The following is a 23304-nucleotide window of genomic DNA, read 5'->3' on the forward strand; positions in this document are numbered from 1 at the left end:
ACTATGGGATTTGCTAAAGAAGGGGTTGAGATTTACCTGACTGACATAGCATCAAAAAACATTCCAGAATGTCAAAAGGACCAGCGTCACGGCCCCTGCTTAGCTCATTGGTGGACAAAACTATGGGACATACTGATAGCGGAAAAGGTGACGGCGGCAAAGACCGGGGTCCTTCACCGGTTCCAGAACATTTGGGGCCCGGTACTGGAATATGACCAGCGATTTCCCGCCCTGACTTATAAGCCTATCAATGCCCGATGGACCCTGGGAGCCCGGGAAGAACCCGAAGGGGACACATAAACTGTGGGGCCGCAGAGAGGAGAGCACGGAGAGCGGAGGCCTGGCAGGGGAGGGTAGAGAGGGGGGGACGGGCCCGAGGGGAGGGGGTTAGGGGTTAACACGTCTTTGCTACTATTTATGATGTATGCTTGTCAACCTGCCTTGATTTAAAATAACATTTTAAAAAAAATAAAAAAGGACCAGCGTCATAAAATGTGGCTTTCATTCCATTTGCTTAAACTGCCTGAGGTCCATTATCCATTATTCTGTCCTTAGCCCTAGCTTCTCTGTGGGCCAGCAGATATTTCAAAAGTTTGTTTGAGGCGTACCTTTCACCTATGCACAGATCACAAGACTTTGGAACACATTTTAGTGGTTATGGGGTACTTGAGGGGTGGCTAAATTCTAACAAGAAGGACACAACGGAGGATAAATATTAGAACACATATGGATGGCCAGGTGGATGCTGGTTTGAGGGTAGTGCCCAAAAGTCATTTCACAAAGTAGCAGAGTAGCTATATTTGGAAGGCTCGTTTGTTTTTATTAATCAGAAGGCATACTATACTCACCATAGAGGTTAGGATAAAGATAATGTCCAATGTGCATCACAGACACCTTAACCAAGATGGACACACATGAAGACCTTCGGTGGCTAGCAATAGACCAGGAAGCTGGTCATTTTGTAAAAAGAGCCTGCACAGCTTAAAGAGCGAATGACAAGAAATTACAGGTGCAAGCACTATCAAGATTCCAGCAAGAGTATTTGGAGGGCTTTGAACGGACAAGCTAATATAATGAGAAAACAGGCCTACGGAAATACTTAATTGAGGCAAGCTGATAGCCAAAAACGATTCTGTATGAATAACAATGCCGTCCTGTACTCTTTGGCAAAGGTCCTCCTTGTCTGAAAAATGCCAGTTTATATGTACGCGGCTGATAATGAAAAGTTAGTTTCATTTGAAATGTAGACAAACAGGATGGTCGTTTCTACTGATTACATGAATAACATATTATCTGTTATGGATTGGATTGGCTATCAGGTAAATAGAGATGGGACAAACTAAGCTGAAAGGCACTAATCCTTTATTAACCAGCTGCTTAAGATGCACTTCTCAAAAGAAGCGAGAGGCTACATCACTGAACATCCCAGGGGACAGAGCCTGGAGGACCACTGATCCTACAAGACTAGATCAGTCTGGCTAAGAAAGCAAGCAGATTTAATGACTAGACCAAGACCGTAATTCTTGTCTATGGCCGTAAAAATAGTCAGTTTGCCAATTTGGCCAAATACTGATATGTAATGCTTGCTGCAATAATTTACAGGTTTTTTATTTTTTTTTTATTTTTTTTTATTTTTATGGTTGATAAAATCAACCTTTCAAATATTACAAAATGTCAAAAACAGTGCAATACAATCATTAAAATTCTTTTCACAGTTTACATAATTTACAATTTACAAAACAGAACTGCCATGGAAGCAAGAAGCAAAACAGCATTCAGATGCCTTCACCCTAATACAGTAAATTGCTCATGAGACTAACAATTAGCACTTCGCCAATTTTTACAAATTCTAATTTCTTTACTGTTTTAACATTTTGAGGGCTTAGACAAGCCATTTTACCCATTTTTGCAACATATATTTTTATTTTCCATGATCACACCTTTAAGAGTCACCGGCCTCATTATGAGTCCGGAAACAAGGGTGCCAGTAAGCTCAATGCGCCCCTACAGGTCCGACCCTGCAAGGCGCAGCGGCCCCGGCAGGCAGACTCTTCACGGAAGCGCAGGCACCGTTAGCAGCGGTACCCATTGGTCCTATGGGACTCCACGGGAATGGGGAACAACATTTACTGGCACCTTGCTTGCCATTCCAATGGGACTTGTAATGTCCCGGTAGCACCAGCAAGCTAGGTGCCGGTAAAATTACATAGATCTGACAGCAACCCGCCGGATGCACCGGCAGGGTTACCGCCAGACTCGAAATGAGCCCCCATGATTTATTTTTTGTTAAGATAGCCTTTCAACTTTCCTTGTGCTGGTGAAACACTGAGCTTAGCGTGGTACAATTTCCTGCACATCATTCATATTTAACCTGTGTTTCCCCGCATACCTCTTTGCCTAAGATAAGTGAAGCCATCAAAGCACAGAGCAAGGGTGAGAGCCATCCTTGCAGAATGATTTAAATTGCTGTTCCTATTATATTTTTGATCCATGGCTGCAGATTGCTTTTAGGTTGTTCTTCGTTAACTGCCCATCGAAGCTACAGACGTTAGAGTTTTTAATCACTTCCACCTTAGGGTTATCCAGCGTGTCCCCTGGCTTCCCAATCTGTAGCATCATCATTGTGAGCATGATTGTAAGCTTTACTAGGCTACAATGGCTACACACCCATTGCTGATTAGTGCCAGGCAGTTTTAACATTTTAGAGGTGAATAGAAGAGTAGGATGCTGGGTATCTACTCAAGTACATTATTTCTAATATTATGAACTGTATATTGTTAGATTAACTATTCTCTTTTTAATGCTTGTGCATTACATTTAGAAGAGAATAAATATACATAAATGCTAAACAAGGGCACTGTTAATCTGTTTCTCTGTATGGGTATAACAAACACTTGCTGGTTTAGTGATAAAACTGTGTAGGAAGATATTCACATAATCTAATGCTTATCATACACACAAGCGTAATCAGCATTGTTACGTAGATTCATCTAAAGGTACACCCATGACAATATTTCTGTCCAATAATAAGCCTGTCGGGTTGTCTTTAAGTCTGAAAGTAGCACAGTCCATAGGGTTGTTTGCAGAGATCGGAAGTTGTTTCATGTCGGGTATGAACTAAATAACGAGTCCAGGATTTACAGGATCACGTCATGTTGCATTATGTTACATGCAGGCCTGCATTTATAACGTACACAGGAATGCAAAAACATCATGCGCTAACACCAGGACTTATATCACACGATATGAGAAATATATTTCAGCATATTATTTTTTTTACAAACAAGCGTGTGCATGAAGGATTGATAGTGAGGAAAGGCGATAGAGGTTTTTGCACATTCCTGGTTTTAGCAGTCTTTAGAATTCTCATATCCAGCAGTTGCCTTGCATGTAGACTACTGTTGTGTGGCAGAAGAGGAAACACATTTGCTTTTGGCAATTAAAGTGGGTTCATATATGTGTGGATAACTGCGCGGATATGTGCACATATTGCACAAGATCAAAGGGTTTAGATTCCAAATATTCTTTCATCCATTAATAATCGTTAGAACAGAAACAACATTATGGGCAATGTTCAATAGTCAGACAATAACAAACATCTGCTGTAAGGTGTGAGTAATTCAATCAGAATGTTTTAACTGTATATCAGTTTCAAAGCAGAGTAACACAAGTTAGTGAAGTCAGCCAACACGTGTTTCGACCACTGCGTGTCTTTCTCAGGGCAAAGAAATCAAAATCAAATCTGTTGTATTGAAGTTTGTCACTTTTGATTAATCACGTTTCAAAAGTCGTTCAGTGAGCTGAATACTAATATTATTAAATTCAGGACTCATTGAGCTCGCTTGCACATTGAATAACTAAGTACGAAGGAGCTGGTGCTCCTGCCGTGATCGGCCCAAGTGGCGTGCCGTATTCAATTTCATATATGTGTAGATCTTTGTAAATCCTGCATGCAAATTTATTTGAATTCTGACCGGGGCATCTCTTTCTTTCATCTTTACTTAGTTGGTAAAATGAATACCATTTATTTGGGTAATATTAAAATCTACCATTGACATTTTTGTAAAACTTCTTTTACACGCTGTGATGCAATGAGATAGCCATTTGGCTGCCGTGGCATTGCCAGAAAAGAGCTTGGGGGGCCCATATAGAAGACTGATTAGGCAGTTAAGCAGTGGAAGGCTCAGCTACTTCACAAACAGGACTTTTAAACTACTTGACCCCCTCACTTATTCTATTCTAGATTCTTCCCTGCACCAGTCAGCAATAGGCATGTAGACTTTGGCCACCCAAGGGAGATACAAGAGTGAGTGGAGATTCGACCTTTGGAGTAAGAATTGCATGTGACAGGTTTTCCAAGTTAGTATGATTGATTGAGTGATTGGAAGTGAAATAGCTGCATCTGATTTCAGCCCCCACACAGCTACACTTACCAACAAACAAACGTAATCACAAAGTAATCCCCTTTCTGGGTTTCAGGGCCTGTTGAATTTACATTCATAGATAGGGTGCAAATACAATAGATGATGGACAGCGGCAGGACAGGTGAGTGATAATGCATTTTCTCCATGATAGTATGGAATAGTGGTTTTCACAAAGCTGTCACAGAGTGATAGCAGAACACAATTGCGTACCTAGTGCATTGCTAAAATGTGTGGGAATGCTCACTTGCTCTGAGGATTTTACCAATTCAGTATCTTGAATTAAAGTTGCCGGACTATGGATATGTATGTGCATGGTAATATTATAATCTCCCACTTGTAGACAGTGGCTCTGGTCTACAGCTATGTCTGCATTAGTGGGAGCCACTGTGCAAGGGAATGCCCTTCTCTAGCTTCTAGTCCAAGTGTACATTTCAACCGAAAAAGAAGCTGGAACATGATAGAAGACATCTTAGAATACTCTCAGCACAGAGTAAACCATCCTAGGAGCCCAGGGAACGCATGGGAGCCCTCCACGATCTTATCCTCTCACCTGCCAGCGGGCTAGAACATTATTATTGCGGCAGGCCCTGCCGTGCATCTAAATGTTCTGCAATGTGGTTCTGCTACTGCTTCACATAGTGCATACTAATGTCAAATGAAGAGTTACATGTTTCCATACAAATAAGATGACAAAAGTACGCGAAAACAAGGTGGATTCCTATTTCAAGTGAATGAACAACACTTTATGATGAAACAGTGCAAATATTTCCACGCAGACAAATTAGGCTGAAAATCATATCTATGTAACTCGACCGGAAGCATGCAACCAGCAGGACACACTTACTTTTATTTCCACTTGTTTGCCTCCGGGCTCAATATGTCTTTCCATGTAATCAGAAGAAAGCAATTCACTAAAAAACAAAATAAAACAGTGCCTTGTTATTCCACCAGTGTCAAGTCACATTATTAGTTTTCCCATTATCTGTAAGGGCATGGGGGGTGAACAAAGACATGTTATCTGCTGCACGGAACGCACAGCGAGTCATACACTGAGAAAGAACTCCCATGAAAGAGCAGGCTTTTGAAGGATGCCCCATGGCAATGGCTTTGCTTGATTCCAGGAAGGACTGTGATCAAAGTGAATCGAAGGATTTCCTGTGCACAGTGGAAAGCATGGAGATGGGGAGCTAGGCCGGGTGAAGAAAATATAAAAAGACAGTCACATTAGGCATACAAATGGATGAGGCAAGGATACCCACTTTCGCTCTTCTTGCTGTCATGCAGCTTTTCTGTGATCCTTACGAGACAAGAATGTGACATCATTCAGGGTTTCACGTATATGGTATCATTAAGGTGGTTGTATGCGGATGGTTTCGCTGTCGAACAACAAACTCAGAAGTCAGTTAGGACACTGATAGAGGAAATTGAGAGCTATGTATTCCCATGTGGATAAGAAATTATTAGGCGAAAAATCAGAAATTATAACGTTTTAGGTCTGGTTGGAGCAAGCTTTGCCAGATTGCTGCCAGGCTAATGAAGATACATACAGAGAGGTGCCCTGATGTCAGTCAGCAGCTTCATTACGTATGACCAAGGGCATCCTGTCAAAATCCTTGCGATATAAGGGTATAATTTTGTAAGTGCCATTGAAGCTGGGGAGATAGGTGCTTAATGGTGCCTTTAAACAGCTTGTTTTTTCCCTGCTGAGAAGTGCCAGGGGGTAGGAGGGTGGAGAGAGTGCAAATAAGCTAGTAAGTGCAGCCGGGAGGCATAAGTGCAGAGAGTCAGGGGATGTAGGGTTGCAGATACAGTCCCTTGAGTGGTTGGGAGGCCCGGAGGCAGTGTAGGGGCAAGCGGACATGCAGAAGCCTGGTCCCATAAATTCAGTGGGTGGCCAGGTAACCAGTATGCGCAGCAGACAGGGACATCAGCAAGGGAGTAGGAGAGAGAAAGCAGAAGCGGAAAGGAAGGTCTTGAGTGGCTTCCAGAACCTTAGGTGGTCCTGCTCAAGTTTGAGAGGGGCAGGGAGGCTGATCCAGAGGGCGGCCCCAGCCAAGGACAGATATCTACCCCCCACTCTCTGCTTGGAGAAGCGTCTGACCCTCAGAGAGTTGGAGGTGGATGAGCGGAGACCTTGAGAAGGAAGATGCTTAGGAAGAGAACGTTGGATGTAGTGTGATCCCTGGTCCCAGAAGGCCTTGTGGATGATGCAGAGGGTCTTGAACTGCCACAGGGAGCCAGTGGAGAGATTTCAGGATTGGAGAGATACGATCGCTGGGCTTGAGGCCAAGGACAAGTCTTGCAGTCCTGTTCTGGATAAGATGTAGAGGGCAAAGTTTAGAGGGAGTCAGATTTAGAAAGAGGCTGTTGCAGTAGTCCAGCCTAGAGAGGACCAGAGCTCTGGAGACAGTTAGCTTCTGGGGGAAAGTGAGAAAAGGAAGAATACCTCTGAGTAGGTGCAGCTTATAGTCTGACTTCTTAGGGACGTCAGAGATGTGAGGAGAGAAGGAGAGGGTGGAGTCAAAGATCACCCCAAGGTTCTTAGCCTCATTGGAAGGAGCAGGTAGAGGGCCCTGGGTGAGCGGCCAGAGTGAGAGAGGGAAGACAGGAGCAGGAGTCCCAATGAGGGGGATCTCAGTCTGACTGGAATTAAGGCAGAGATAGTTGGAGGCACGCCATTCCTGAGCAGTGGACAGACAGTATGGTATGGGAGAAGGAGCAGTAGAGCCTGAGGGGAGCCTGAAGGAGAGCTGGGTGTCATTCGCATAACACTGAAAGTTAAAGCATAAGGTACAGATGCAGTAGGCCAGAGGTGCCAGGTAGTGATTAAATAGCCAGGGAGAGAGCTTAGACCCCTGGGAACACCACAAATAGAGAGAGATAGAAGAGAGGAAAGACCCAAGTTGGACCTGGGAGGGTGGATCAGTATGAAAGGAGGTCAGCCAGGCCAGGGCCTGATCAGTGATACCCAGATTATCACAGAGGCACTTGAGCAGAGTGACATATTTGACCATGGCAGAAGAAAGAGGAAGGAGAATGAGGACAGATGGAAGGTTAGAGTCAAGGGTGGAGAGCAGGTCTTCACGGATATTCAGGAGAGTGGTTTCTGTGCCTCTGGCCGCTCTGAAGCCAGACTGATGGTCATGGAGACAACCAACAGATTCAGTTTGAAGGCTAAGATGGGAGATGGCCAGCTTTTCCAGGGGTTTGCCCAGGAAAGGAGTGATAGAAATCAGGCAATAGTTTTCCGGAGAGGAAGGATCAGCAGAAGGCTTCTTAAGGGAGTGCTTGATTACAGATATTGGCCAAGGCTGGAGCAAGGGTGCCGATGTGGTACTTGATGGTTCTGGAGGAGCAGTGGAGCACCTGCTTTGACAAGACATTCATAGATCGGACTTGTCTGGAAACATTGTCGGGGGTGTACAGGGGGAAGGAGGAGAAAGGTAGAGGAGAAACAGCCAGAGAGGGGCCTGGAAAGGTAGAGGGAGAGGAAGAGGAGGTAGAGGAAGAGAGAGTGGACAGGATGTCCTGAGATTTAGTGGTGAAATGAGATCCCAATGCTCTGCAAAGGTCCTAGGCGGGGACAGGAGAGGTAGAGACTACAGCAGGATTGGCCAGCTCCTTGGAGACTTTGAAAAGATTGGCCGAGTAGTTAGAAGCCTCCGAGACGCAGGTATGGATGTAGGCTCTATTCTTAGAGAGGACAGAGAATCGGTTTTGCCTTTGGAGCAGGGGGCAGGTCAGTTTGTCAGAGGATGTGCTTGATGCGCTTAAGGGTGGCGAAGTCAGAATTGTACCAAGAGTTGCACTTGGATGCCGGCTACATACGAAGTCTTCACTGGTTCTCCACTGGTTCCCGGTTGCTTCACGGATTAAATTCAAATCCCTCTGTATCATCCAGAAGGCTGTTTGGGGCCACACTATCTGCAACTCTCTCGTACTAAATATTCCCCCTCTAGACCTCTGCGATCCTCTCGGCACCAACTCCTTGTGTGTAAAGCATTTCGCTAAACAGAGGACAGGAGGTTGATCGCTTTCCTCAGCTTGATCCCTTTTTTCCCTCCCTCTTCGTCTTGAGCAGGACTTTCTTAAATTCCAGAAGATCCTCAAGGCCTTCCTCTTTACCCCCTGCTTTCCTCCCTCTGCTAATCTCACAGTTGCTTGTTTGGTGTTCAGGGCCCTTATGCATCTTCAGGGCCCTGACCTCCTGTACTGAATCGCCTCAGCTTCTGTCTATCCTCAGCACTTGCCTCAGATCACCCCTGCACTCTTGTAGGCTTGCATTTACCTTACATTGCACTTCCCCTGTTGCTCACCCATGAGCACCCCCGCACCTATCTCATTCCCTCTCCCTTCTGCATTTGCACAGTCTCAACACTCACACAGCATAGTAGGTTCATCCTCCCCCCACTGTATTTAATATTTTGTATGTATTTTAATTGTTTCTCATCCCTTGTCCCCTTTCATGTTGCCCTGTGGGCACTTTGAAACAATATTTACTTACTGTATAAGCGCCTAACAAGCAAACAATAAATAAAAACATCCTCATGACAGGGGCAAGGCATCAAGAGTGTTAGAGATAGAGAGATGAAAAGTTGGAAAGGGCTGTATCAGAGTGTGAGTCAGCCAAAGGTGTAGGATGAGGATAGAAAGTAGCAGCGAAAGCCTCCACTGACAAACGTTTCATGGGCCGGGTGACTGAGAAGGTGGTGGGTGTGCTGGGGATGGCTTAGCCTGAGGGTCAGAGAGTGAGAGGTGGGAGGAGAGAAGAAAGTGGTCAGTTGTAACAAAGTAGTCATAAACATGCACACACTCCCACACCGGCCCGACACCAATAACTGAATTAATACAAGAGGCCACAACACACACACAAGACACCACTCACACTGGCCTTAACTATGGCACATACCCGGCAAACATTAGAATGTTCTCCTTGCAACAGTCTGCCATGGGCCACTCCTCCTGGGCTCTGACCACACATTAGGTCTACTCACGAAATGGGCAAATTCAAAATACTGCTCGTGAAAGATAAACGTTGTCCACGCTGTCCTCTGAACCCTCTCCTTTAAGAGCTCCTGATGACAGCTCAAACGTATTTCAGCAATCCTCCGGCCCCCTGCATTCCACGGGCATTCCGGATGACAGTTCACACGAATCTCAGCAGTCTGCAGGCCCTCCACATTCCATGGGCTTCCCGATACGACAGTCCTCCTCACGATAACCCACATACTCATATGCAACACAGAACCCAACTTGCCTTCTATTCCGGCCCAACAACGTCCAACATGAATGACGTGATCACGCTCGCTGCTCTCTTGACGCGCAGCGCATTTCACTGTCATTGTGCGTTCCAGCTTTCGCGCTGGAACGCCTCTTGATGACTCAAAGACGTCATCATTTTGCAACTCACTCCACCGAGTACACATCTCGGATGCCCTCCGTATGGTGAATCAACTGGAGACCCAGGCGCTGGCAAACCTCACTCCAGCGCTCCACATGCAAGGCCGCTCCTCTAACAACGTTGCACCTTCTTCTTCACTTGGGCACTCATTACTTGTGCACTGCAATCTCGCCACACCAGCTCGTCCAGCTTACTGGACCACACAGCAACCAGCCACTCCACTGTTGTGGTCGCCCGTGCACTTGTGCACCGCAATCTCGGCACACCTCCTCGCCCAGCTGACTGGCCCACCCAGCCACCAGCTTCACCACTGAACAAGGAAAGTCCTCTCCTGCTCTCAGACACCTCGCAGCAAGGACGTTCCTTCCACGGAACAGGAAAAATTGCAGGCAGTCCGACACTACTGCTAAACCGTTAGTCGCTCTTCTCAACACCTCTCTCCAATGTGGTATCAAGGACCCTACTCTTCCAGGCCCCCGGCTCCAACCATAAAAGAGCCTCTCTCCTCAGCACCACCCGGGCTGCTGGGCTGCAACTCCGGTCCGGACCTCCAGAGCTGCACTGCTGGCTGCTACCCAGGACATGGATACTTGGAGGGCGGTGTCCTGTTCAACTGCTGTCCCCTCCACGACAGGATCCCATCCTCGTCGCCTGTGTAACAAAGTGGTATTGTTCATCAACACACCTGAGCCAGCATGTAAGTTACTATGGGTTTATTAGTAAGTAGTACAGCAGGAACACCGGCACGTCCTTGCCAGCCAGCTCTCCTTTTCCAACTGCCCCCCATGGAACATACAATCAGATCACAACACTCCATCCACAGTGACATCACTACATTCCACACTGACATCACCACACCAGGGGAAGTGGAGGGAGACACACATTATAACATCAGTCCAAGAGAGAGGAGTGGTGAGGGGGTTGGAAAGGGTGAGGTCTGAGGAGATCAGAACATCAAGGGTGTGCCCTGCAGAGTGAGTCAGGCCAGAGGGTAGAATATAGAGAGATAGAGTCACAGAGGTTGCGAAAGGGCACCGAGGCAGGGCTAGTAGCATCCAGGTGGATGTAAGGTCTCTGAGGAGGAGAAGTTGAGAGGTAGAGGCAAGGAGGGGGGAGGAGAGAACAGTACACTCAGAGAGGAAGGGGGCAACCTGGCAAATGGTCTGTAGATGGTGGCCACAATGAGAGAGAGGACAGGAGAGATATGGATCTTACAGACCAGGCATTCAAAGGAGGAGTAGGCCTGCCTAAGAATGACAGAGCAGGGATTCACTCTGGGAAGAACAAGGCTACTCCCCCTCCGGGATGGTTGGTTCTGGGTTCGTAGAGGACCTTGTAGCCAACAGTGAGGCGTATGTCAAAACATGTGACAGAGCTGGCCATGAACCATGTCTTGGTCAGACCAAGTACATCCAAATCAAGCTCTTCCAGGAGACAGCAGATGTCCGAGGAGTGTTTGACAGTGGAGCAAGAGTTAAGAATAGCGATATGGAACAGATTGCCACCTTTGAAAGACTTCCGTGGAGGGGTACAGGCATGAGATACGCCCTGCGTAAGTGTTAGAGGTGCCAGAGAATGGGCAGAGGAGGAAGGAGAAGGCAGAACAGCCAGAGAAGCAGGAGAGGGTGCTAGAGAGGTGTCAGAGGGGGGAGAAGACAGTGCGCTCAGAGAAGCAGCAGAAGATACCAGAGAGGTGGCAGAGGAAGGAGGCAGCAGAGTGGGCAAAGAAGCAGCAGAGGGTGTCAGAGAGGTGGCAGAGGAAGGAGGCGGCAGTGGAGCCATAGAGGAGTAGTTAGTAGTAGCAGGAGAAGAAAGGAAGTTGATAAGACGCGGGAAGCGTCTATCGAAAAGGAGGAGATTGGCCTGAGGGCCCTGGACCAAGATGGTACCATTTAAGTAGACATTAATTACAGACTCCTCTGAACCACGGCACTGGCTGTGGTTCAGGGGAGTCTGAAGAGGAAGAAGAGGAGGGAAAGGGTAAGGATACTGTGAGGAGCAATGCTGAGAAGGATGCGCAAGACTAGGGGAGCGGGGACAAGTTGCATGGGGAGCAACGCAGAGAATGAATGCATGGGGAGCAACGCAGAGAGGGATGCGCTAGGCCAGAGGAGCAGGGAAAGTTGCGTGGGATCAGCTCTGGGACAAGTTGCATGGGGAGCAACATAGAGAGTTAATGCATGGAAGCAGCGCTGAGAGGGAAGCACAGTCCGATATGGTCTTGGAGGTGTGGAAGGGGGCCAGGAGGGCCTCCCACCGGGTACCACCATTAATGGGGGAGGAGGAAAGAGGATAAAGAACAGAGACCATATGTGGGGACCATAGGCCTGGAGAGGGAACGAGAAAGAGGATGTTGATGAGGGTCTGTCTGGAGGAAGCACTGGTGTAGGTAGCAGTGATAGGGAGGCCTGGGTTGGAAACCAGGATGTCCCTTTTGAGCTTCTTCCTACCAGACCTAATGAGAGGGATATGATAGTCGATATAATAGCAGTTAGAGAAGATAGGGAAGACAAAGAGCACCATAGAAGGTGTGGGGAGGAAAGGAAACGTGGGGGCAGCTCAAGCAGGATGGGGAGTCACACGTTAGGGGAAAACAGGAGGGAGGCACACAGGGGGGTCAACACAAAGGGAGCAGCAAGAAGTACAACACAGAACAAGAAGTGGGCCTTGCGAGGTCCTAGTGTGAGTGGGGAGAACAGTGCACGCAGTAAGATACATACAATGGAACTCAAGGTGTGAGAACGCAAGTACAGTACAAAATACACAGCTGGTGGTCAAAAGTGGCCCTAGAGGGGAAGAAGAGAAATGCAAGCAATGCAGCACGTAAACAGTACAATAGTGACCCAACAAAGCCAAACACTGGTAGTCCAAGGAACCTGAAAGTAAGAGAAATGCAGGCAATGTAATGGAAGACAATACAGTAGTGGAATGCAAAACAGTGGACTGAACAGTGTACTGGACACAGGATATAAGGGCGTAGGATGCAAGGCACAGGTGGGGAAATGCACTGGCCATGGTCCAGGGGAGTCTGAAGAGGAAGGAGAGGTGGGAAAGGGTAAGGATACTGTGAGGAGCAATTCTGAGAAGGTTGCGCAGGGCTGGGGGAGTGGGGACAAGTTGCATGGGGAGCAACGCAGAGAATGAATGCGTAGGGAGCAACGCAGAGAGGGATGCGCTAGGCCAGAGGAGCGGGGAAAGTTGCGTGGGAGCAGCTCTGGGATAAGTTGCGTGGGGAGCAACATAGAGAGTTAATGCATGGTAGCAGCGCTGAGAGGGATGCACAGTCCGATGGAGCGAGGACAGGCTGTGTGGGGACGCAGCCGCGAAGACGGGGGGGGCTGGGCCAAAGTTACAAGGGAACAATGCATGTGCAAGAGGGAGAAGGGGACAGGCACCCAAGTTTAGGGGGTTGTGTGGAGTGTAGCAATGCTACTCTCCCTCCCTGCAACTTCTTCCCTTGCGGCCGCAGGTGGAGGGTGAGGACGGCTGCGCTCACAATCTGCACTGCAACCCCATCACCGCCAAACACCTGCGTGAGGGCTTTGCTGCAGAGGGTCCGATTCTCGGTTCTTAAAGGCTCAGAGGCGTAGACACAGTGTTGCATGCTACGTATCGTCAGGTGGCGTCTCCTGCGCATCTGCGTCGCTCAACACTGTGGCCTTGTCCTGCCAGAGCTTTGCCGCAGAGGGTCCGATCTTCGGTTCTTAAAGGCTCGGATGCGTGTACGTAGCAGTGCATGCTATGTATCATCAGGCAGTGTCTCCTGCATACCTGCATTGCTCTACATCGCAGTCTTGTCCTGTGAGGGCTTTGCCACAGAGGGTCAAATCACCGGTTCTTAAAGGCTCAGAGGCGGGGATGTAGCGTTGCATGCTACGAATCGTCGGGGAAGCATCTCCTGCGCACCTGGTCACTCAACACTGCGGCCTTGTCTGGCGAGGTGCAATATTTACATTAATAAATATGTTCTGTGGCAAACCACAAGAAGGAGTCGGACGAGTTAGTGACATATTCAAGGGTTTTATTCAAAATCAGATTCAAAATGCCCAACTTTACCTATTTCTATGAGGGTAGTTCCCTAGTATGGGTGTACGTTAAAGTCCAAAAATAAAAGTCCTTCATCTGAATCCTAACCAGCTAACTGGCCCTGCAACTTTAGAAAAACCAAAACAAAATAATAGAGACCAGGACACAGCCTCTGGGGAGACCTCTGCCTGGTCCAAAAGTGGGATTTTATTGAATGTTCAACAAGAATGTTCTTCAGAGTTCTTGTAACACAGTGGGATATCCTTCCCAGTCTAGTTGTGGGTTTCACTCTCCCCTTTCTAACAAAGAAAATAGTCTCTTGCTGTGAACATTTCCATTCCTCCGTGATTTCTTGGAAAACAAAAAATAATCTTCTTTCTGTTCCACCTTCGAGGTCTTGGGACTACCCAAAGTTTTGTACTCCTTAGACGGGTTACTTTTCATTCACCAAAGCTATTTTACCTACTGTGGCAATCCATCCTGGTTTGTCAGAGTTTTGAAACTTCTGTAACTTTCTCAACCTCAATTCAAAATATTAATATCTCTTTCTTTCGCCATTTCATAGGGTATTGGCACATTCAGGTTTCTCAGGTTCCCGTTACGTGGATAGCTTTCTCAGCCGTTATTCACAATGTTCAGATCACTATCAATCCCCCTCTCATAGGGTGTTTGCACACTCAGATTTCTCAGGCTCCTGTACCCTTCATAGCTTTCCCAGCTGTTCTTCACAATGTTCTTACCTTTTACCAGTATTCTCTCTGTCAGGTTTCTGTAACCTAGTCGGCTTTCATAGTCTTCGCTCAATATCTCTGTCAGGTTTATCAGGCTCCCTGTAACCTCGTTGGCTTTCCCCATGGCTGTGTGTCTCTGTGGCTACAGTCCGACTTGTACAGAGCTCGGGCGATCTGGGCTCCATCACACTATCTCATCTCAGCATCTGTTATTGGCCTCCCGGACCACCACAACTTCGTGGTCAGCTACCAGACGAGATGAGTGTCTTTCGTCTCTGCTCCTATTCCGACCTGGGCTCCTCGGTCGGGTAGAACACCAACCTCCAGGAACTCGGCTAGTGTTTCACTTGCCTTCCTTGCTGCGCCAGGCTCTGCAGCCCTGTGGTGCTCCACCTCCCCAGGATGTCAATACTTCAGAGACTTGCCTCTGCATAGCTGATCACCTCCCACCATAGGAGTCTCTCTCTAATTCAAAGTTCCTTTTGGTTTTATACAAGTCCTCATAAACAAAACGGGTGTGTGCTTCTTTGACTATGGCGCTCAGACGAAATTCAGCATTGCCTGAAGCCAAAGAGTCTGAGGAAACGTCTCTATTCAGTGAATCCAAAATAATATCACAGGTAAGAGGGTTCTGTTGATGCTCTTTGACTGTGGTGTTCAGGCAAGATCCAGCATTATCTCAAGGAAGAGATAGAAGAAGTGTCACCGTTTGGTGTTTTCATAACAGGAGTAACAACATTCTTTTCAGTTCTCATATAGACAGACAATGTATTCCGGACTGTGAGTTCCTTATTGGAATGGGAGTTTTTATCCCCCAAAAGAGAGTCATTCACAGTAAGGTCCCACTTGCACAGATCCCTAGGGAGGGTCTTGCTGAGTGGGCTCACCTCCCTAGCCTCAAAAGGGGTGACTGCCACCTGGGGAGAAGGGACGAATACCATGGATTCATCACAGTTCCCAAAATATATCATTTATTCTCAGAGAGAAGTCAGATAGTAGATCCCAGTAAAAACTGCCTTCTTGCCAATGCACAAATATTGTCATGCCGAGCATTTATATGTTGGTGTTATTGGGGAGCAGCCTTGCTTGATTAAAGGTAGCATACGACATCCATTACTATGGTGAATACCTGGAGTTTCAATTTTTCAGATGCAGCACAGTAAAATACAATGATTTGGGGGGACTGGCCTGGCTGGGCACCCTGTAAAATGCGTCTACTGCTTGCTCCAATGGGTTTGGGGGTTTGATCTCTCACCCAAAGGCAATGAGATGCATGAACCATTACAAAAGGCAGTAAGGAGAACGGGAGATGATTGCTGTCCCCCCTGAACCCTGGTACCAACATGCTGAGAACAGATGAATTGGAGCATTCAAAAGTTATTGAGGCTCATCTAAGATGGTACCACTCAGAGAGGGACATGAAGGGGCTTAAGAAAGGTACTGTACTAAGGCGGTCAAACTCCTGATCCCAAAGAACAAATGAGCCACTCTACGATTCCCCATGGATGAAGGGGGAAAACAAGGTGTTGGGGCAGTGACAGTGATCCCATGGAGAGCAGTGATATCCGCTAACAAGTAGGGTACAGGCCCCCAGGGCTCACAAAGACAGCAGGAGAACCCAGTGTGTCACCAGCAGGTTTATGAAAGGCTATCTTTCAGCCTATGGTCGATCTAATAAGCTTGAAAGTGATCATAATTAAGGAGATTTATGAAATGGAAGACCCCACACAAACATTTTAGTGCATAGCGGGCCATTGCATGGATGCAATTCCTCTAATAAATTCAAGTGGGAGAGTAAGTGAAGAATTGAATAAAAGGAGTAGATCCTAGTGTGCACCCTGAAGTAAGGCATCTACTATTTCAGCTGTGGGGGCCTGACCTTCATTATAAAGAGAAACGCAATGTAACACTAACTTTGATTCAAAACCACAGGTAAGATTAGAAGAACAGAAATGTTGGCGAAAATGGCTAAACCTCAGAAGGTCAAACAAGGTGAAATATCAGCAGTTGCACAAATACACAGGGACTTGCAGTCCTCTAATGAGCCGAATGCTTTGGTGAATAAACATGATCTGGACCAATTAGGGAGTTCCAGCACATATCTCCTAAATACACCTTCAAGAGTAGTATAAATCTGATGCATTTGGGGATCTAGACAGCTCAGTAATCTGATCACTGGAAGAACAGAAAACATCAAAATCATAATTGTACTTTCCCTGCTTTGATAGCTAATGTTAGCATCTTTGTTTTTTGTCTTTTGTATGTTCTGATAATAGAAGTTCTGTGTTCGATAAAGAAACCAAGATAGATGAAAGAATTCAACAAGTTGAGCCCTTCTTTGTTCAATAACCATTAAAACTTCAGGTGTTTCCATTTTTTATGAACAGATAGCATCCCAATTTTTGATTTTTCTATTTTTATTTCTAATGAATTTCTCTGCACATACGCAGATAGAGCATCAAGGGATCGTTGGAGACCTATGGGGGTCTGATCACATAAGACAAAATCGTCTTCATAGGCTAAATAATTCTATGTTTTAGAGCCTAGGTGAGGAGGGAACAATCTTAGGTGTTAGTCTACCTTGGACCATTGAATCATAGTGTAAATACTCTAAAATACTAAAAAGGGAAGATGGACAGCCCCATCTATTTAATTTAGCCCATAGAAGAGATCTATTAACTATCAAATGCATTGGTTAAATTGATAAAGACAAAACAGTTAGATGCAAAAGTATCTCTTCTGTATTATGTGCAGTACTGTACAATTAAGTGTCACCCCCCAAACATTTCCTAAATTCTGATTGGAAAGAATCAATATGACCAGAACTATAGGACCACTTTACCAGTTCTTGAAGGATTATTGTAGCAAAGATTGTACTTGTAACTTCCATTAACAGTGTAGGATGGCAGTTTAATGGGGAAAGCCCATCATCCTTTTTATAAATTGGAACAAGATGTCATTTCATCCACGAAGAGGGAGTGGTTCTAGTTTTTATGATTGTGTCAAATAAATTGAATACGATTTTTGACCAGTTTTCTGGATTACCCTTGAGGGTGAGGTTGGAAAGGCCCCAGGGTAAGACCAGGTTTGCTTTTGAGTATTATTTCATAAATCAACTCCCTATCTAAAGTAATAGACCAGACTGCATTTGTAAGCGTTGTTTCTAACTTATAGCTGTTTGCTGGGGGACTATTTAATGTACATAAATGGTACATCCACAATTGCTCATTAATAGGATTGCACTGATGAGTTATATGGAAATTGTTTTATTTATTTATTATTTATTTTGTAAACATTTATTTAGGTCAGTTCACAACAATTATAAGGATCACATCAACAACAATAACACAGTGCATTAAGATACAAAGACAGGTCTCATAGTGAAAAGTGATGTTGTTAAGAAGTAAGTTAAGAAGTAAGAGCTTACAACAGTCTACACCTCTTGCAGACCCTTTCCCTGAATCCATTTGTCCATAATGGGGGGAATACCAGCAGTACCATAACCTATTAATTTATAATTCAGGAACCGGTGAGGATGTATGCTATCTTTATAATCCCCTCTACAAAGGCAATAGTTCATCATATTTATAAATCACCCCCTGCAACTACCAATACCCTCAGCCTTATCTTACTGCGGTTGTGCACATCTGAGATATTCTTTGAGGGTCCCCATATGTCTTTGGGTCTAGAACTAGCAGGGGCCAACTTGCAGAATTTGGTTTCTGTATCATTGCACCAGGTTAGGTCAGTCATCCATTTTCTCACCAGAGGTGGATCTAGGTTGGACCACTGCATGAGGATACATCTCTTAACAATCAGTAAACATGTTGCTAGTAACTTACTGGTGCTCCCACCCAGTCCGGGTAACCAACCAAACATGCAACATAAAACCTCCCTGGGAATATCCACTTGTATTTGTCCTGTCCTTACCAACACTTGATCCCAGAACACAGACAACATGGTGCAAGTCAACATCATATGTAAAAATCCAGACTCTGGTTCCAAGCAACGTGGGCATCTTCCATCAGCTGAACTATCAAATGTACATGTTATTTAACACCTTAAACTGTATTACTTTAAGCCTGGTGTTCAGCACGACTGTGCGTGTGTACATACACATGTAAGACCACATCTTGTCATCTAAATCCCGCCACTCATCTTCCTCACCCTTCCCCTTGCAAAGCTCTTCCTGAGTCGCTGTGCCCTGTACCATACAATAAATGTTAGACACTATGCTACTTGCTCAGACTGAGTTCACAATATATTGCAGGAGTAGTGTTATAGTTGGTTCTAACAGGTACCCGGGTGACCAACTACGAAATGCCATCCTAATACTGAAATACTGGAAAGCCAGCTTAAAATCACTCCCAGACTAAGCATTGACCTGTTCCCAGTTTGCCAACTGACCTTCTGGATAGAGCTTTGACCCAGTTTTTGTGTCGCTGTTTGATCAACTTGTGGTTTTTTTAAACGTAGGGAGACAGGCAAACCCTTAGTAGCTCTTAAGTCTCTTCTCTGCTCTATTTATTGTTTTGCATAGTACGTTTGTAAATGTGATTACGAGTTTAGATGGCTTTGGATTTCCCCAATGATTATGTTGAGATTTGCTGTGCCCAATTTATAAAAGGATGTTAGAATACTTGTCTACGTTTTTAAATTTTCAAGTCTTGGACGATGTTATTATAGGTCACTAGATTATCATTAAACCTTTGGACCAAATATGGGTTCCATATAATTCTATTGCGGCCACCATTTACCAACAACGGTTGCATAGATCTGTCATCGATATTAATAGCTTAGTAACTTCCCAGGTAAGTAACAGGGCTGAGTGGTCACTTTGAATGTTTTGAACAACCTAAACAGAGGAACAATTTCTGAACATTGAAGAAGATACAAATAAGTTGTTGATAATTGAACTAGATTTCTTGCTCGACAATGTACATTTAGGAGGAACATAACCACTAATATTCCTTTTTATTTGTTGCATACACCAGCAAATTAATCAAATCGAGCCAGTTTTTACCCCTAATACATGAATGGAGTCTAAAGAGAAGATGTGCACTGTCACCAGATTTTTTAACTACTGGAAAGCAAATACAGTTCAGATCGCCAGATATTAGCACACTATCCGAAGTGTGGCTCAGGTACAAATTTGACAATATTTTTGTTATTTTTTTGAACAAAGAGTTTTGATGTATCTTTACAGGATTCCAATAGATGTTCAAGACTAGGGTAACATCCATATCTGGATAGAGCGCTTCATCTCAGATTATTTTGAAAGTTTGTATGTCTGCCGTTGAAAATTGGCACTGTGATGTAAAAATACCAGTGTTACTTTTGATCGCTGCCCAAAGGCCTCCATAAGGGCAGCCTTTGGTTCCTTTTTTTGCTGGAATCAAAAATGTCATATAGCTATTTAGTATAGGTTTTTCCATGAGCCAAACGTTGTGAAGCAGAACAATATATGGGTATGTCTTGTTAAAGGGACTGGATGAATAAGAAAATAAATGCCTGAACCCGCTACAGTTCCAAGATAACACTGTTAATGATTGCAGACTAAAGACATTTTTTGTTTCACTGATATGGAAAAGGTTTGAGTCGTCAGGGAAGGGGCCAACCATCAGCAGTTCTGGTTGACAGACAAATGATCACTCTGCTCTTTGAACGTCTAGGCAGTGGCGTTGTTACATTGAATAATTGTATGGGCTAATGATTTGCTATGTTAATCCAACAGAGACTTGGATGGATCAGTCATACAATCTGATGATAAGATGTTAGTATTTAGTGAGAATAAATCATACTCTAGAGATAGAAGACTTGCAGTTTCCACCAATATTGCATTATGAATTAAACAAGAGTGAATATGTACAGTCCCTTAATGTAAACCATAGAAACAAGGACTCTCAATTTGATTAAAGTCAGATGAGTTAATGTAACTTAGATTAGGAATCCCATGAAAACGTGATAGGATATTCAACCTATTCAGGATGGATTCCCCATCTTTTTTCACCACAAGTTCGAAACCAAGGGAAAATGCCTCTCGCAGTGGTTGAGTATCTTCTTTATAGACTTTGCCTCCATTTGATGAATTATCATTAATTGCCTTTCCCAAAGTCGTTATGCAAGCCACAGAAGAAGAGGGTCCATACTGTGGATTTCGGTCAAATAGGCCCATAAATCTTGAGTTCATACGGATCAGAACAATTGGTGATAGTTCTAGACAGTCACCTTTAGGTACAGAAGGTAGATGATTGTTTGATTATACCGATGTTGAAGGGTGCGTGTTGGGTTTTCTTTCAGTAAAGGAGTACGTTGAGAGATTTTGTAGGAGAATAGAATCATTATTTAGAGTCTCTGGATTTCCTGTAGTTGAATCTAAAGGTTCGTCTTCAGCTGCTGCAGGTGAGCCTGACATAATAATATTGCCGATTGCCAGCAATTCGATTGCTAGAACTTAATTCCATTGAGGATGGAATCAGTTTTTGATTTTGTAAACTTTTTTTGTGTTTGTCACAGGAAGTGATGGCACACAACCTTTCAGCCCTCGACAAAACAGGCAGTGGCATCACATAGCATTGTTCCTCAGTACACTAAGAATTATATGGTTACAATATCACTGTAATATCATATACATTTCATCACCATATGTAGCGTTAATATCAGTGTGTATTACCCAATATCAACAAACTACTGTGAATCTAAACAGACGTCCAACACATCACTCGGGCTAAACTGTGAACAGAGCATCTCGAAGAGGCCTAAACCCCAGTGCACAGACATCAAGTGCCTGCCAAGTGTCTGGCCACAGACTGGAAACAGCAACGGACCAACACAAGTCCAACCAAAGAAACGATGGTCTAGAGGATTGCACAGAGCTGCGCCAGTGGGTACAAATGATTTGAAACCTTCCAGCCATCACCTTTCTGTTGTGCTTATTCGGTAAGTAACCCACCGTTTTTTTGTTAAATGGGAGATATAGGGGAAGGATGTGTTGCATGTCACAGTTACTGAGGTTTTTTATTTTAAAATGTAAACAGCAGCAGAAGCTCCATGCCATAACCTCTAGAAAAGGCCCATTTCATTATTTTCTTTGGTCCTTTATATCTTGCTAAATGCCAGCCACCTCCAGCCTCTAAGCAGTGGAACAGGAACTGAACCCATGTTGCACTGCAACCTCTTGTTCCCAAAACAAGTACGTTGCCCCTGAGCTATCCTTCCAAACATGTATATGTTTTGCTTGAGGAAGCAACAGATGGTTTACTACAATGGCAGAGGGAAACGTCATGTAAATTAATGATCTCACCTTGCGTCTATCTACAATGTGCCTGTGATGCAGGTCTGACAGATCTGGGTCAGGTCAGACAGTGCCCAGGCAGGTTTTGTGGCTCACTGGATGTGCAAATCAGACAATGAGAAACACTGATGAGACTTGCATTCATGCTGTGCTGTCACGGAGTACTGCTGGCTGCTCTAGCCTATTGCCAGCTAGCTAGACCTAGCCCCCATACCCTTCCTGTTGCTACAGTACTGGGTATGAGCTGCACAGACAGCCCCACCTCTGAACCCAACCCTTTCACATTCTTCACTAATGGACTGCCAATGCCAACCTGGTGGCTTCATGGATTTTCCTGCATCCCTGTTATTTCTTCAGCTAATGAGATCTAGATGTCAGGTGAAAAAAGCTGCATTTACAAAAGCCTTTTTTTCAGGTGCAACACAGATATCTGCTCTTGGCACTGCCTCTTTATCCAGTGACGCAGGGGTCGCAAGGACAGGTCGAGGGGTAGCAGAGGGGGAGCCGGGGTAGCAGCTGCTACCCCTGGCAATCCCCAAATTATGTCCCTGAAGAAGAAACACATCCTGTGCCTGTCTGCTCACCTGGCCCAGCACCCAGGATAGCCCTCCCCTGTGCTTTTGCCTTTAAATGAGCCAATTTACATTTATGCAGCACTTGTAAAGAACTTTCCTCAGAGGACAGTGGTGATCAGGTTTAAAGCCAAGTCACAAATCTCTGCTTGATGCTTCCTGTTACTGAATGCATCCTGACTTTACCCAGTTTAACCCTTCCCCCACCGCACTTTTGTCAAAGTCTCAACCGTCTACTCTAAATGAACTGTTGCCTCACTGTATTTTTCTCCTCAAGTCTAGATGAAATGTTGCCTCACTGTTTTTTTCTCCTCAAGTCTAGATGAACTGTTGCTTCAACATACGAATGTCTGTCCCACTTTAACTGTTGCGCCATTTTATGGTGCTTCTTAACTCTGTATGAATTGTTTGCGCTAGTTGAATTGTTTGGCCTAGTTTAATCGTTGCCCTACTATCTTTTGATCTATAAAATCCTTGATCAATTGTCTGCCCATGGTATGAAATTTGCCCTGCACTCTTATCTTCACAGCCAAGCACACTATATGCAGATCAGGAATGCCACAAGCACACATCAATTTAAAATCCCTCCCTACAGACATCGAACAACAGAATTCTACACCTCAACAATCAACTTACATAAAGCCAAACAAGGCACGCGTCGGGGTACAAATGCCTCTCAGCCCTTGAGACAGACCACCTAGAAAAAGATCTGCACACAGTGCCTGGGATCTTCTAAACGGCATGCATCAACACAACAGCAAAGCTATCTTGCATTTTTCCTCTCTCCAAAATAACCTAACCCACCCTCCTTTTTCAAATTGGCAAGAGTGCCAGAAGACCATGCAAATGGCAGTGG

General features: G+C 45.1%; 1 protein-coding gene across 5 annotated transcripts in view; it reads right to left on the reverse strand.

Annotated features, from left to right (window-relative positions):
- ADAM22 (ADAM metallopeptidase domain 22) overlaps positions 1-23304 on the reverse strand; it is a 1877697-nt gene that overhangs the window by 1453813 nt on the left and 400580 nt on the right. For all 5 annotated transcript variants that reach the window (XM_069648369.1, XM_069648368.1, XM_069648372.1 and 2 more), the window contains exon 4: positions 5269-5335. In XM_069648369.1, the coding sequence (XP_069504470.1) occupies positions 5269-5335 (67 nt within the window). The remainder of the gene's footprint in view (positions 1-5268; positions 5336-23304) is intronic.

The sequence above is a fragment of the Ambystoma mexicanum genome, chromosome 2q, assembly GCF_040938575.1.
Source record: "Ambystoma mexicanum isolate Mex_15411 chromosome 2q, UKY_AmexF1_1, whole genome shotgun sequence".
In the NCBI taxonomy this organism is placed as follows: Eukaryota; Metazoa; Chordata; class Amphibia; order Caudata; family Ambystomatidae; genus Ambystoma; species Ambystoma mexicanum.